Here is a 17,497-nt window from a genome sequence, read left to right on the forward strand (position 1 = left end):
TGCGATCCAGTAACACGTCTAGCAGGATCGCACGTTTTTTCATTAGTCACTATCTTCTAAATTTGTTTACACGAACATTTCATAACACAAACAAGCACCAGAAATTTATAAATATACATCTTTTAAGCAGATAATGGAATATATTCATTGTATTGGTAAATCAAAATTTCATACAAAATCTTCACATTGGTAAACCATATAATTAGTGGTCGTCAAAACCCATCTCACTTCTGAACAATGTTTCATCACTACAAAGAACCCGGTAGCATAGGTACGGATAAAATGAAAGCAAAGCAGGATCACAACAATTATATGTGATACAAAGGATGGGGCAAGTTGGCGTCATGCCAATTACACAAGAAAATGGAAATCTTATAAGAAAAAAAAAATAACTAAAGACCACATGCAAACTGATCTAGCTAGACATCTTGACTTGATCACTAGATTGTAGTGCTTGTGAGGCGAAAAACCTAACATCAACATCTGGATCCTCACTGAGCTCAACCAGACAGGGACGGATGGTACTCTCAACAACCTTCATTATTTAAACGATAATTAGTTAAGAGATATTAAAAGAATGATGCATTTGGAGAGACTCAATAGTTTTCTGTCAAATTGCAATGCATTTCATATCATTCCTGTCACAAAGCTTTATCAAAAACAAACAATAGCCTCGTGAGAAGTATTGGGACAGATTTTCAAGTGATATTACTACCATTTACCAAACAGCCAGCTTAGATTTTAACTAGCTGGTTTTGTTAAGCCAAGCAATTTTGGCAAGCAACTAGTTTAAAATACTTTTTGTGGTGAAGAATTCAGCAAACAATAACTTCAAAGTAGGATAAAATTTATTCCAATCCACAATAATCTAGCATCGATATTTCTGGACCAAATTAATACTAACCATACAGCCCATCTAAATAATTTTCAAGAAAGAAGTTTCATAGTTTAGAAATCCATATTATTATAATCCAAGTAACTAGGGAAGTGCACTAAAGATGAAACCTTAAATGGAAGCTACTTACAGACTGATCAACAATTGGGATGAGAGACTGCAACACTTTAGCTACATTGAATTTGATATTGGGTACCCTGCAAGACATGCTATGAGCACTGGCTCAAATGAAGACACACAAAAGGAGTAAGGAATGCACAATTTTACCTATCCTTTGATGCATTAATGACCAGAGGGAGCAGTTTTGAAGAAGTAATCTCCGAGCCCAGAACAGGAGCTAGTAGAGAAATTGCTTGTAAAATTGTCATCCGATACAGATAATGTGGATCAGTAACCATGTCCAAAACCTGCAAAGGATACAATACTTGTTTAGATAAATAGTAAATACTTTGAGAGCATATAATTTCATGGAATCCATGGTCCTCCTGAATCATCATATAATTTCATATAATTTTGTTCAGATAATGTGGATCAATATTTTTATTTCATGGAATCCGATTGAGTCGATGCATGCATGATACTGGGCAGTGGTCATGATTCCTTTTCTCAAAAATAATAATACACGAGAGTGTAACTTGAAAGCGTTATAAGCACAGAAAGTAAATTTAAAGTCTCTGTTTCTTTATTAGTAATTTAAGATGGTAAACTTATCTCTGCTCCTCTAATTGATGTCTTCGATACCTTTTTACTACTGCATTGCTATACATAAATGATGAGTGTTTGAATATTGGTTTTTCTTTTTCTTGTACGTACAGGGTAGCTACTATGCTGATCATTTTCTTGTTAGCATAGGTTTTTAAAAGGCAACAGGCAACAGGCAACACAGAAAATCCTTTTGCACCACCTTCACTTCATCACTCAGAAACAAAATCCTTGCCACCAAACGGTAATAAGCCAATAACCATAATCCACAATCCAAGAAACACTCAAACTCGTCATCCCTCCCAATAACCCAAGGCTTTATATACTTAGGTTAAGATGCCAATGCCTAAATATTTTGAATTATGAAATGATCAAGATACCCAATATTATTTTTAATTGATCTTTGGAAAAATAAAATTCATGACCTAAGCAAAATTGGCTGCTGTACACAGGCCCTAAGGGTTTGGGTCAACAATTTCAAAACATTGGTTTAGAGGATGTTCTATGATATCCCTGATGTTGGAATTCTTTTCAGAAGTTTGAGGTAAAATATACTGCAGATATACATCAAGAAACTAAGTTCATCTGCTATAAAAACCTGGGGAATAATGTGCTGCATTGCCCAATCCGGTCCAAATTCTTCTGCCAAGCGTTTGATGTTATTAGCGGCTGCATCACGGATTGAGTATACCTACATTGGAAAAAGTCAATATGATACATTTACTCTAAATAAAAATTTAAAAAAAAAAAAAAAAACAGAAAGGCATTGATCCCGCCCCTCCAAAATAATAATAATAAAAAAAAAAAAGCATAGCCAGCTTCTTGACTAAATGAGTTTACAAGATTTTTTTATAACCAACTTAGTCTATGAAGGATTCAATTTAAACTTTATGAATTATGATACTAGGGACCTTTATTAAACTTTGAGTGGCATTTTCTTTTTAGTCCTTCTACAGCCTAAACCAACAACAAAATTGCAATTGCATATTAAACTGAAAATAACTACAATTTAACATTTGTTTTAAATTGGTCTTCTAGCTCTCTAAAATCAATTATCGTAACATGATAAAAATAAATTTAAATGACATTGTTCGTTTTTTTTTACTCATGTTTACACAATTTACATATGTAAAACTAAATCAAAAGTGCACGCAAATATGTGCATTAATTTATACTGTATTCAAAAACACTTTTCTGTTAAAAGCTTTTTCATATATTTCTGCTATGTTTTTTTAATTAAAAAAGCTAATTCAAACATGCATAAACTAAACAGTTATTTACCAAATAAACAAATTAAAATAATTAATGAAATTTATATAACATGTTAGTACAAGATAAAATAACTTGTTTTTGATAACATAGACTTCAAAAATAAGAGTAGAACAAATTTGAATATCATTTTAGTTGCTTCACAAACCTTGTCCTTTAGCCATTGCATGCAAAGAGCTCCAAGCTTATCATCAAAAAAACCAACACCCAACTGGCTTGCCAATAAGGGTATGTATTCTATGATTGCAAGTCGAACTCTCCAGTGCCGATCCTCAGCTAGTTCTACTATGGCTGGCAACAGAGACTGAGATAACAAATCAATACCAATAACCTGCAATCCATGTGTAATCATAAGCTTCAATAGAGGGAGCATATGAAAAATAATAATGTTTGAAATGTACATGGTCAATCTGAAGGAATATTCAATTTTAAGCCACAAACCTGGTTCACTTGATCAAGCTTGCTGATAATATTTAGCCTGACATCAGGAAACTCGTCTTTCAAAAGAGAAAGGAAAATAGGCAGAAGTTGCTCAATTGTAGCATCCTGCAACCACCACAAAAATGTTTTTAAAATCGAAAAGGGGCATCAATCCTCTCTTTAAGAGTTGAGTTACTTTTACATGGGAACAGTTTCAAGAGTTTAGGAATAGAAGCAAAGATTGCTCCTGCAGGAGAATAGAGTATGAGCATATGGAAACAAGGGAAAGCTTGTCTGAAGAGATGGAAAAAAAATATTGAAGAAAATATGTCAATCTGCTTATCTAATACACACTCAAAAAAGGAGCTCTGAAATTTCAAATAAATACTGACTAGCCTTAATTTCCTATTTTTTAGGCTAAGGTTTATGTTTACTCATTGGAAAGAAAATAGACCAAATCCCTGCCTAAGGCATGTATTGTAGAGATACAAAAGTATATATTTTTCACCCCATGATATGTTTGTGGATAATGACAAATGATAAATATATAATTTGGTGTCTATGCCATAGCAAGAGACAGATGCAGGATTTAGAAAATTTAGACACTGAGTGGGAAAAAAACAATAGATAGGCATAAAAAATACTTTTAACGTTTATATCAATATAAATAAAGAAATTTTTTATAAGAAATAAAGAAAACATGTCATGAATGAGGCATCGGATTAGAAACATAATTGTCACCATTTTTTATGGAAAAAGGAATTAAGTTCAAGAGAAAAGTATAAGTAAGAACATATGATTTTAAACTAATTTGTACATCTTTTTTATAAAAAAAAAGGCTAGTCTTTTTTTTTCCCAAAAATCAATTTTCTACCTCAAGAAATGATTATGCAAGATAAAAAGGTATATATAATTGAGTTATCTAGGCATGCTCAAGTGACAGAGGTTAGGTTAGGTGGTGAATGGATCGAGGACACAATTATTTCATGGCAATGACTCTCACATACCAAAAGCAAAATAGACAAAAGAGTAAGGGGGTTTCTTAGGTCTGGGGTTCAAAACAATATAATTTTTTATCTTGTAGTTTACAGGTAAAAGAATTTTATTTTTTTTCCATGTTTATATAACTTATTGATTAGTGAGGGCAATTTAAAATATGTAGTGGACCAATAATGCATATTCCAAAAGAAATTTTAAGGTAGAGAGGGCACTTGCCCCAAGTCCTAGCACACATCTGCCACCAGAAAGAAAGTATAACAAAATCTAGTTAACTATTTGATGTATATTGTTAGAAATCTAGTAATTATGTAATGTATTGTGCAAATAGGGATATTATCAGCTGTATAATTTGTAAAGCTTATCCATTACATTTAGATTATAATTATAAATAAGAGTTTCCATTGTGTAATCAAGACAGATTCATTCACATGACCGCTCATTTTTCTCCCACACAACACATATAATAACCTAAGCCAAATTTGGAAATACTTCGTCATATGCTAAACCATTTATCCATATAATAACCAAAGCCATATGATTTTTTTATCCCTTTTGAAACATTTGTATAGACACATTTTTAAATGTATTAAATTTATGTCAGTATAAATAATGAGATTAGATAGTGATATTTACCTTCCCTAACACTGGTGCCATACCCATTATAACGGAAGCCAGTGCAGAGCGAACATGTTGAGATGAATCTGTTGATAACTCCTATAGTAGGCAAACTTGATCAGTTGTAATCAAACAAGTATCATAAATGTTAACCTGTAAGAATCCCAATTTTTTTACTGTGACTACATACCTTCACACATGGTAGAATATGCTGAATGGCAAGGTCAGGATTTAAAATGCGGGAAAACTTAGTTACTTTCCCAGCAGCAGCAATACGTACTTCAGCCTCATTATCACGCAGCAGACGAACATATGCAGGGACCAATTCTGACCTACAAGTGCATCACCATCATATAAACAGTCAACTAGAATGTGAGAAACAAATACACTATAAATCATGTCATAGACCAAGAAGAAATTAGTATGAAGTCACTTTTATACCTTTCAATCATGAAACATGAGAGTTTTTTAACCAACTGAAAAATGTCTAGTGATTAATATTAATGAAAACAGATTTTCAGATAGCACCAATGGAAAAAAGCTCAGAAAATCTTGACAACCAACCAATCATTTTAGCAGGTACAAAAGGTTACCTGGTGGGGTCAGGACCAACAGCTTCACATAGCTCATATAGTTGATTAGCAACCATGTAACGAACACGCCATGACTTATCCTGGATAAGAAGTAATTCAACTATGTGACAAAATGTAGAAATTCATTTTTTGAAGCAATAAAAGACAGCAAAAGCAAAATTAATTTTTCTATGTAACTTTTTGTATATTGGTATTAACTATTAAGAAGACAACATTCTTCAAATTTCAAAATGAAAAAAGGATGGGACTATGAACATGAAAAACATGCAGACAACCAACAGTAAAACCACAAGAGAATCCACCTTCTACAGAACTGCATCCCAGGATTAAACTCATTCAACTGTCAAATAACTCCTAATGTAATTATTTATTGCTCATAGGTCACCTAGCAAACTCATGCAACTCCCAAATAATTCAATATGTAGCTGCGTGTGAGGATTGTTATCAACCCAAGCATGACTGCATGACCAAGTAGGTCCATTTCCAACTTTAATCTTTTAATCTTGTGTAATTTAAGATTATCATACTTCCACCACAAATATCTGAGTTGACTGCATCATATCCATACCACTTTAAAGCTCAATAAAATTTGTATTTGTACGTGACAAGTGTACGGTTCAAAAATGAATAAATAAGACAAGACCATGCACAAAATGCATAGCTATGAAGGGGAAATAAAGAATCCTTTGGCATAATGTCATACAAAAACAAAAACAAATCTTTTCCCACTAGGTAGGATAAACTATGTGGATCAAACTACACCATGGTGTTCTTTCTAAAACCAAGTCTTCACAGAAGCTATATAAATCCAAGTTACTTTTAATGGTTTACTAAGTGTTTCTTGGTCTTCCTCTACCTCATACTAATAGACTATCCTCCATTCGAACAACTCTTTTTACTGCAGCTTCCATTGGTCTTTCTTCACGTGACCATACTATCTTAGGTGCAATTCTACCATTTTTAACTTAATAAGTACTATCCTTGCTTTCTCTCTGTTAAAAGCAGAGTATTAGGCATGTGTTTCATATGCTTGAGGATAACTCTTTCCTTTGCATTGTCTTGTACTACTAACCCATTTTACTGCATATAAATACATATCATACACCCATACTTGGTAGGTGTACAATTTTCTCTAATTCACAAACTCTTATTCCTTTTAGTCCATTCTTCTATCGCATTCTATCATCTCTGCAACACTAGGCTTTTGTTGGCATTGTATCATCACCCAACATTCAATACTATAAGCATTTGTGTTACTGTTAGTATGTGCTAAACTGGCACTTAAGCTCTGAAACAATATTATAAGACCACAAAAACATAGTTTTGCAGTATAAGTGTTTGCTATCCTTCCATACATCCATTATTTATATTAGAAAAAAGAAATGTTAAACTGATACATATTCTTCCTATGAAATGAAACAAATATATTAGTGTCCAAAATTATGCAAGCATAGTAATTTGCATGGTGGTATATATGTTTGGAGAGCAATAAAGAAACCTGGTCTCATCCTATCAATGTACTCATAGGTATATAGTTAACGGAAAAGCAACCCAAATGTTGCAGTCAAGACATCCCCTCATTAGTGTTGGCCACAAAATGGATATGGAGGATATATCTCTAATCTCTACATATATAGTATCAGTGTATTACTAATGGCCAACAAACCTGAGAAAAATTGACTATGACAGGAAGAATATGTGCCACACAATCTTGAGGTTCCAACAATTTTCCCAGAGCTGCACAACCCTCAACAGCAAGTAGCCGAACAGAATCTTGATCTACAGGAACAAGGATAAAAAAATCATCAGTTAATGTATGCACTTCCAGCGGATCAACTTAAAAAACACAGTAAAATAACACTACTCAACAAATGAACATGACAAACTCAAACTGTATTCATTTCTCACATAGTCAGTCCAATATACTGACAATGCCACAACTTGAGGAATATCATTCACAGCTACCTAACTATGGGGGTCCTCATTCCTCAACTTATCTAAGCAACAAAATTATTGAACTAAAATAGAAATACAGACACAAAAACTGTTGCATTTATCCTACTATTATTTAACAGATTCATGACGCGGTGCTGGAATTAGTGGTATCACATAAACTTCACATACCATCCTGTGTGAGATCCTCAAACACAGACATGATGTCAGATTTCAAGTGAGGAGCTTCAACAGTTGCGGCAAACTTTCCCAGGTTTGTGGCAGCGGATCTCCTAACCATGGGCATATCATCTTGACACAGCTGACCATATATGGCTCTCAGTTCAGTCTTCACCGACTCTGGTGCACTGGGGTAAGCAATATGGAACAAACCACACGACGAAACCCGTGCCGTGAACCACTCACCAGCAGCCAGCCTCTGCAACAAGCAAAATAACAAACGCAATGAATGCCACTCTAACCACAATCAGGCTCATCATAAGGTCATGTGTGGATAACTTTCTCCATAAACAAGTAAAATGAATAGAGCTTAAGCTCAAATCAAATTATGCACTTCATTTACATAGAAGTTCTTTTCATCAACTTCTCCAAAACCTAAGGTGCATAAATTAATTTTATAGCTTATGGAGAACCTCAATACGTTTTATCTTTTTATTTTCTTCTCTTATAAATACTTATGAACAAGTTCATCCAAACAGACCCTTAGCACAACGAATGAAAACGCAATGCAACTAGGAACATGCACTACCTTAACTAAAGGAATGAAGTGCTCAACCAAGTCTTGCTCCCTCATCTGTGCTCCAATTCTGCACAGCGACTCCACCGATTTGTCTCTGACGCAGGTTTCCTCAACGGTGCAGAGAGTCTCCAAGGGAGGAAGAAGCACGTTGGCGTGGTCGACGCCTCCGACGTAGGGAATGAAGACGCCTAATTCCTCGGCCATTGCGAGAAGCACTTCGTCGTCATCGTCGTTGTTCTCGCTGAGGAACGGAATCAGCTCCTTCCGCGTGCGGTCCTCGCCGAGCGCGCGCGCGATCGTGGAGAGCCTCCGGATCGAGTTCAGGCGCAGCTGAATGTCCTCGTTCTTCAACTCGTCGATCAAAACGGCAATCGGATACAGAGGCTGGTCCACCATCGCCATGTCGTTTCACCGGATCCTCGAGAGAAAAAACTGCAATAATCCAATAATCAGAGATCAACGATTTCAAACACAAATCGACAAAAAGAAAAGTATAGGAAAACCTCGAAATCTACAATATGATGCTTGATCTGAAGCAATGGAGCGTAGTTCAAAGAGAAATTGAAAATTTGAGGGAAAAAATGAATAAATGTGTTGTTGTGGCACCTGAGAGGGGATTGTAGCGCGGATCGGATCTGCCGTTTGGACGGAGAGAAAAAAATGGTTTTATAATTTTGCCTGGAATTTCACCATTCTCGAGGGTGTATAACTGCTTCTTTCCCTTGTAGTTGTATGTTCTTCATCATTGGCTGCAATTTTATTTCTTATAGTTGTAAAAGAAACTATTATAAAACATTGTTGTAAAAATATTATTTCTTTTTCCTTTTCAACAAAATCATTTCTTCTTTAAAAATAATTGCACCCGACTCGAAATAATATGGGTTATAGGGTAAGTATTATTTGAGAAAATAGTTTATGTATTAATAGTGAAAAACTTATTAATACTAGTTAATTTAATTTCTTTAATTATTAAAATATTATCTGAGTATTTGAAATAGGTCACTGTTTTTATTTTTTGTAATTTCAAGAAATAAGAGAACATTTTGTATTTCTCCGTTTTCTCTCGATTAAAAGCCTTTGCTATCACCGAACACATATGTCTTATGTAATGTTGGACAATATATTTTATTTAATTTTACTAGTTAAAAAATTTGTTTAATTATTTGATAAATAAGTTTTTTAATAATTTTTAGTGTTTTTTAAATATTATTTGAATAAATTTTTTTAAAAATGTTAATTTCTAAGTTTTTATTTTTATTTTTTATTTTTTTTATTCTCAATATATTTATCCAATAATTTCATCATGGTTTAATCTACCAACAAAACTATGTGAGGGGACTCTAGCACAAACATGCTAAAATGATCATAATTTAGTAACATTGAAAATTAAAATAACTGTAATCTGATAATGTCATTATTTTGTTGCTTTTTGTTTTACGAATACTCTAATAACATTTAATTTTACACCAACTGGTGGAATTCAACAGTCAAAAGTTTTTTTCTTATTTAATTAATTCGAAAACTATTTTAGCTTAAAAATATTTAATTTAACCATAATTGTTACGAGTTTTGACTAGTATATATTAAACATGAAATGATGAAAGTATGAAACCCGTAAAAGTCTCCAAACAATCTCAAGTAATTTCCCCTAGCATGTTATGTGGGACGAATAGTCAAATCTAATTCAGCATGCTTTGATTAGGTAACAGATATTAAAAACAAATTATTTCTAATCCATAACTTAACAAAGAAAAATGTTTATCTTGGCCTTCAAAACTTATATAAGAAAATATATGAAAGCATAAAAAGTGCAAAACCCGTGAAGTTGTATACAATTGAGTATTGAACCATAAAACAAATAATAAGAGTATAAATTTAGTTTGGCAAGAATGAGAATAATGTGTTGTATGTCTTAACAGATTAGACAAAATAAGATACACATTATAGAGAAAATTGGAATATTATAATAAAGAAGGTAAAAATTTACCTTTAACAATTTAGACATGTGTAAAGAAACATAGCTCTAATAAATAAAATAAATCAGAAGATGACTTAATCACTAAAGATAGAAAGATAGAAGAAACAAAAATAAGAATAGGTGAAATTATAAAATAAAAAAGACTTATATGTAATTTTGGTTTCCTATTTTGTTTAATTTGTAATTTTGATACATTTGTTTTAAAAAATTCATAATTTTAATTCTCATATTTAAAAAAAAATTGATCCTTTTATTTAAGAAAATTCATAATTTTAACCCTCATATTTTTAAAAATTTACAATTTTAATTTAATTTTTTATTTCATTTACACTTTATTTCTTTTATTTTTTACATTATAATTAATTAAATTATTTATTTGTGATACCTTATATGAATATGCTAGATATAAGATTCAAATGAAACAAAATAAAAGAAATAAAACATAATCAAAATTAAAAAATTTATTAAATAACAACAAATGTCTTTATTTTGAAATAAAATGTTAAAATCATGAAATTTTTTAAAATAAATGAATTAAATATCTCTATTTTAAAAATAGAAGAAACAAAATTATGAATTGAAAAAAATAATCAAAATTACATTTAAGCCTAAAAAATATTCCAACTATGATGATTTGTTTGTAGATATGAATCACACTATGGTATCTGTAATCCACGTAACCAAAACTACCAGGGAGGAAAAAGGGAGGGGGGAGAACTGTTCTTTATTGCCTATTATGTTTTCACGATATGCCATCAAAAGACATCCTGATAATGTACTCCCCCTTCCTCTTATATTTTTGCTAAATAATCTTTGTCAATTTAAAGAATTGAATAAATAGTTCATATACATTTTAAAGAAATTTTATGCTGCCATCAAACTACATTAAAAACTATACCAATGATAACTTTTGATTAGCCAATAATATAAAAAAAACTTACTTTAGAGTGCACAAAAATTAAACCCTATTTTAACAAAATTGAAATATGGATACACAAATTTTGAAGGTTTATTTAAGAAACAATGGGTTTTAAACCAGGTTTTATTGTCAAAATTTAGTTAGTATCAGTAATAGCGCTTGGCAGTTGTTGATTTAACAAGAGGTGAGTTGTCCTTGGCAGGCAAAGCCCATGAAGAATAAATACTCTGAGGAAGAGTTCAGATTATCTAAAGAATCAGAAGAGCACACACAGATTTTGGGATACCGGCATTTAATTTAGATCAGTCCATGATATGTATATGCAGTCATATCTCAGTCCTTGAATGTCAAACAATTACACAACCTGTTCCAAAACCCACCAGATGTTGGTGGTGCTTGCTCAAGAGGGTCCTTAAATTTTGCTTTCTCACCTAACTCTTCAAAAGAATCCACAAGGTTCTGGAGCCTAGCCACAAACTCAATAAGAAGGGATGTAAATGTTGCTAGAGACAGTGAACTAGCACTTTCATAGGTTTTAGATTCTTCCTCTCTTGTCCCTGCATCTGCTTTAAATGAAATATGAGCAGGCCAAGATATCTGTTTCTTGAACAAGTTTTCATCACCAACACCTATAGGTGCTGCAGGTTTGTTGTCAGGAGTTGCTAGTTCTCCCCAACTTCTTGGAACCTTGGCAGTTCTGAGGTCAAGCACAGCTTCACTGAGAGACTTGTACTCCAAAAAGTGTCTTTCTTCATTCATGTTCAAGAGGTCTTGAGGATCACCCTCCCCTCTTGGACGGTTTCCAATTTCCCAGCTCTCTGAATTTACAAGGAGGAAGGATTTTTTGTCAATCTTCTGTTGCAATTCTTCTGCTGCCTCGTGAACTTCATAAAGAATGTCTTCCTCGCCTAGTTTCTCCATCTTTTTTACTTTGTTCCCAAGTTCTCGTAGAATTTTGGCTGCTTCAGAACCTAGCTTTTGAACCTCCCTACTAAACACTTGCCTCTTCTCAGGTGGAGCCTATTTAGTAAAAAGGAGGTTGATTATATGTGTATTTGCATAAACTAAAAAAAATGAAGGGAAAAAAAACTAAAAGTCTTGAAATGACAGAAAATTTTCCAACTATTTAACCTTAAAATATCTGAAAATTAGAAGCTTCCTTTATCCCAAGGGAAATAACCACAAAAGAGTAATGCACGAAATCCCTTGAAATTATGAGCATTGGATCAATTAGTCCTTAAAATTATAAAAATGTCATTTTAGTTACTGAAATTATCAACTGATGGTCATTTAGTCCCTAACATTAACGAACAACAGTTTAGTCCTTGAAATTACAACAAAAATAAGAACCAAAATTATCAACATTTGGTAATTTAAAGGACTAAAATGAAATTTTTACAACTCCAGGGAAAAAGGACTAATTTAGTGTGTAAGTCAAAAAATACAAAGTAAAAGTAGAGGATGATTTAAAGGATAATCACTTTCATATATCAGAATCCCAGTTTTTCAGGTGCAGATCTTGTTCCAGTAAGCTACTTTTACAAGTAATTGATGAATTATTTCGCTCAAACTTCAAGTATTATCAAGCAATGCAGAGGGTACCACCTAGCAGTATTCTAATTACTTTATGTGATTAAGGAACCATAACATCACTTGTGGAAGTAAAAAGTAGTGCAACTGGACTACATTACAATGATATATTGTTTTGGCAAGAAATAAAATGGTAAGTTAGCATCATAAAGACTTCAGTGACCAGACTCAATCTACAGGGATGAGAAAAGGCAGCACAGAAGGACTTGCATTTCAAATATGAAGGACTGACTACATACAAGGTGATCTGTTTTTATGTCGAAAATAACAGAAAAAGGTTTTTTAAGGCAGAAACAATCTACTAAATCACAGTATCTTGGGTTAAGACTTGGCAGAATCTCTAATTAAGCCACTAAGAATAGAAGATTTGGAACTGAAGGGGTTAATAGTGGATAACAAAAGTGAAGACAAGTCGAAGCAATATTAATATTCTGAACATTGGGACCAGAGGGATTGGTAGTGGATTACAAAAGATGAAGCTAAATTTCAGCTTGTCAGAGTAATTTTTTATCCCAAGTCTAAGGTTTGCATTCAGTAGGCATTTCTCTAATCTATATAAAGCCAAATGGCTAAATTTGATGGCCAAACTCAGTTTAGAAGAAGGACAAAACTTAGATGCAATTTGTCAAGTGTTTTTGGTATTGTTCTGTAATTAGAATTGGAAGTTCACCTCAATAACCTATGTCGAGCTTTGTTATTACACGAATTACCATAATAAAACTCTAATTTTGATTGGAGAACAGTACTACAAATACTTAAGGAACTGCAAATAAGTTTTGTCCTTGGAATCCTCAAGTTTTGACCTCTCACATTGCTAGCACCAAACACAACAATTAAAACCAGAGTCATTTCTGACAACCTATTTTGATAAATTAACGATTGTTATTTACAGCAGTATATGGTTCAACCTTGAAATTACCACTTCTCTAAATATTAAACAAATTTAAAAACATTCAATAGAACTAACAAGTTCCGGTGAACTAACAAACTAAAATGGAAATAAATCAAGAATGAAAACAAAATCAAAAGAAGACAGAGCATCACCAGATTTTCATAAAGCAAATCCCAAAAACCATCCCCCAGAAGAAAACACAAAAATATAAACTCAAAGGCTGTGTGTAACAGAAGTTGCAACAAGTACCTGTATTTCAGAAAGTATACATCCATGCATAGCCATGACCATAAACGCACAATGCCTTAATGCTCCACTTACTTTCACATAATTTTGCCATGGATATCTAAGCATTTTGTATCGACCATGAGGTGGCTCCCAGACAGCAAAACCCATCTTCAATAAGAAGTTCATAACAATGAGTAAAAAAGATTATCAATATTATTGTTTTTGTGAAAATGAAACAGACAGAAAATGTAGTAGACAATAGTATACCAATGAATCCTCTGTGCTTGTAGATTCAACAGCTGATCTGTAGCCTTTGTAAACCACATCCTCAGAAGCTTGGTACGTGAGAATTTTTGAAGGCACTCTCTCATATTCAATGCAATTAAGATAGTTATTTACAACACCTGAAAAAGAAGCTTAACAACGTTATTCAACACAGAAAATAAGATTATGAAGCAGCAACTAAATGGTAGTAATTATTAGTTGATTTCAAACTAAATGTGAGGATAAAGAAAATATTGTAGACAACCTTCCAATGATGCTGCAACGCCCACGAAATTTTTTGCCACAAGCTTGTGTAGATCCTCACCAGCCCAGATTGGATATATACATACATTTACCCCCAGAGCCACAGCAGCACCCAGTGCAATGAGCAAAAATCTATCTACAGCTGTTTCAACAAACTCTCCTGTACGATACCCTGATACAATAATGAAGCAATAGGTGATCAAGAACACACGGAAACCATATTCATAAGCCTTCATTGTTGGATATTGTTTTGCATATGTGACACAAAATCCTGCCATTAACACATCACAATACTGTCAGAGAACAAGGCATGAGCAAAAAAACAAAAAATAAGTGTCAAATGAATCTTTATCAACATGATAAGAAATATAAGTGATTCAAAATCCTGACCTGCAGTGAAAATGCTAATAACTATAATGGTTTCTTCCCATTTTCCAGCCAATTTTGATAAAAGTCCCATTCCCAAAGCTAGTCCCCCAGCTAACAAAGTCCCCAATCCTCTGTTAAGCCCTTTGCTAAGAGTTGCCCCTGTAGGAGTACATTGTGACCAATTATTGCTTATAAGTTATAACTGAAACAGTGATACTTGTTCCTGTGTTGACCAAATGGAAAGCTTGAAACTTGGATTTTACAAATGAATGGTTTACTTCAGCCAATGGTTTATGATCAAAATATTGGATTTAATAAAAGATGAAGTACATGAACACAATTGAATTAATAAGCAGTGGCCTTGGAACATGCAGCAGACAAACTAATAACCTATGATTTCATTCATTACAAAGCAGAAGAAACTAGGGAGAATTATATGGGTTTCTTTTCCTCTCTCTAATTAAAATTAGAATGGCATTTGCTTGTCCTTATAAATTGAATAGGACAATTCTACCGAGCATCCTTGAGACAATCATCAAGGAAAACAAAAAATAAAATATATTTGATTTGATAAAGAAAACATTATTACGTTAAAAACACAGATTATTTAATATTTACATTTTAAGTAATTGAAAAAAATTAATAAAATTACTGAATGTATCTTAACCACTTCCCTTAAGACACTACACTCGTCAAAAAGTATTGTTCCTTAGCATACTTGGCATTGATTTTCCCAACAAACTAACTTAACAGAACCAACACATCACTATACCACGGTCAAATATTTTAACCAATTTTCTTCTAGCTAATTATTCCCCGTGACCACATGAAAATACCACATTATATTCTTCGCCTATTCCACTTGAAGAAGAGGAACTAAAATCCCAAAAGAGAAGGGGAAAAAATTAACACTCATTTTAATCCATCACGTATACGGATGACAATAATTTGGTCTCGGAAAACAATTTATACTAATCAGACCCTTTAAATGGAAAAAAGAAAAAGGAGATTCCCTAATGAGATCAACAGTTTGGTTCTGCATCACATGTTCCGAATTTTTTAAGTTACTTTTAGCAATAAAAGGAATAAGTTCGTGCAATCTTACCCAATTAAGTAACGTCACGTGCAATTTTAGACACCAAAATGATGAAAAAAATAAAGTGTAGACATGCTACTTTAGATGTTAAAAAACAGCATTATGATTGTTATAAATATCATACACACATATAATAAGAATTTAATTTGAATATAAGAACAATATAAAAATATTTAGATCATTCAATCATATATAATCATTTAGGTTGGAGTAGATGTATAAAAATTCATGTACGGGGCCTCATTTCTCCCAGCAGAATTGGAACCTTAAATCGGTTATGATTTGAATCCCTGATGATCTCATTTTAGCAAGTTAAAGTCCAAAAAAGATTAAAATAATCATTACAGAATAAGTTAAGAAAGAGAAATGATGTATGCAATTCGAAAAACCCAAGAAAGAAGAAAGGTTGATACCTATGCTGAATTCGAAGACGACAACGACAGTGAGAATGGCCCAAACGGAGTGTTTACTAATGTCCTCAAAGGGCTGTTTCAGAAATATCAAAAGCGAAAGAAGAATGAGAGCGAGTCCCATTTTGGCGGAGAATATGATCTTTCTGGGATCGGAGCGACCCATTTCCCACGCCCTCGCCACCACGTGCTTCGCGGTCTTCCACGCGCCGACGATCCCGTCCGAGACGGCGCGGTAGGAGCAGCAGCTCCTCCGCGTCGGCGACTGGTCCTCCTCGTCGGACTCCGGCAGCGCAATCCCTATCCCTATTTGGGAGTAACCGCCGCCCTTCATGGAGAGCAGCCTCTCCTTCTTCTCCGCGAAGCTGTGGCGGAAGGAACCCAGCTTCGCCACCCTCCCCGTTGAACCCATCATCGTTCCTTGTGTTCCTCTTGTGCTTTCTGGAACGCACAAACGAGAGAATCTAAGAACTTTTTACTAAACGTGAACGCGATTCGGTTTCGGCGGCGGAACCGTGAAAAGTGTTAAGGAGTGTTTGTTTCTCTGTCTGTGTGGTTATTCATATTTGATCGCTGGGTTTACGAAACGTGCCGACCAAAAAGGAATTAAGAATCGCTGGTTTGGTTATTTAGTCTTTGAGTCATGTACATGGCACACAACGTGAGCACATGTACTTGCTTATTACTTAATTGTATTTTGTTTCTCCAAATTTAAGTTTATTCTTCTCATTTTTTAATATACTAACTAATGCAAAAGAAAATTATATACTTAATCAATTAAAAATTGTCTTATATATGTTTTTTTAAAGTATTTTTTATAGAATTTAAAAATTAGAAACTCCAATTTCACATTAAATGTTTGAAACATATAACATTTTCTCTCTAAGTTGTTGTCTTAGTTCCAATTTTCATTAGAAGTCTATTGTTTATAACATTACCACAAATAGCATTCCAAGCTCCAATGATGATTTTTCTTCTACAAAGTCCATCTTTGTTCAATAAAAGATCATGTTTTTCTTCTGAGTTGAAAATACCCTAAAATAAGGTATATTTTGTGCTTCGTGTTTCTCTCTCTCATTGGATTTTTGTTCTCTTTTGCTAACTACACAAGTTATTGCAGGTGGCTGCTCTACCTTCATTGTTACTAACAATGAATTCTCCTAATGAGAGATCATGTTTAATTTTATATTTCATCTAACTTGTAATAAACTAATTTTGTCACACACATCACCAAAATTGCAACAACATTGTAAGAGTCATTTGTTAATTTTATGTATCAAAAAAATTACTTCAACCAAAGCT

The 17,497-nt window shown here is 33.3% G+C and overlaps 2 protein-coding genes across 4 annotated transcripts; both read right to left on the reverse strand.

The window, feature by feature from the left end:
• Window positions 1-120: 120 nt before the first annotated feature.
• Window positions 121-8,942, reverse strand: LOC114418597 (serine/threonine-protein phosphatase 2A 65 kDa regulatory subunit A beta isoform-like). 3 transcript variants are annotated; one of them, XM_028384028.1, is made up of 13 exons: window positions 8,792-8,942; window positions 8,195-8,616; window positions 7,618-7,864; window positions 7,160-7,272; window positions 5,494-5,573; window positions 5,091-5,232; window positions 4,919-4,999; window positions 3,308-3,412; window positions 3,015-3,197; window positions 2,196-2,288; window positions 1,163-1,302; window positions 1,026-1,092; window positions 416-535 (listed from the first exon to the last, which is right to left on the reverse strand). In XM_028384028.1, the coding sequence occupies exons 2-13, from the start codon at window positions 8,585-8,587 to the stop codon at window positions 416-418; spliced, it is 1,764 nt and encodes a 587-aa protein (XP_028239829.1). In that variant the 5' UTR covers window positions 8,588-8,616; window positions 8,792-8,942. The 3 variants fall into 3 exon arrangements, with proteins under 3 accessions (XP_028239828.1, XP_028239829.1, XP_028239830.1); XM_028384029.1 differs by having other exon boundaries at window positions 8,689-8,934; XM_028384027.1 differs by lacking the exon at window positions 8,792-8,942 and having other exon boundaries at window positions 121-535; window positions 8,195-8,587.
• Window positions 8,943-11,222: 2,280 nt separating this feature from the next.
• Window positions 11,223-16,826, reverse strand: LOC114418598 (aluminum-activated malate transporter 9-like). The gene is made up of 6 exons (XM_028384031.1): window positions 16,199-16,826; window positions 14,711-14,848; window positions 14,322-14,591; window positions 14,060-14,196; window positions 13,814-13,960; window positions 11,223-12,102 (listed from the first exon to the last, which is right to left on the reverse strand). Exons 1-6 carry the CDS (start codon window positions 16,608-16,610, stop codon window positions 11,416-11,418), a joined length of 1,791 nt encoding a protein of 596 aa, XP_028239832.1. The 5' UTR covers window positions 16,611-16,826; the 3' UTR covers window positions 11,223-11,415.
• Window positions 16,827-17,497: the final 671 nt, after the last annotated feature.

The sequence above is a fragment of the Glycine soja genome, chromosome 7, assembly GCF_004193775.1.
Source record: "Glycine soja cultivar W05 chromosome 7, ASM419377v2, whole genome shotgun sequence".
Lineage (NCBI taxonomy): Eukaryota > Viridiplantae > Streptophyta > Magnoliopsida > Fabales > Fabaceae > Glycine > Glycine soja.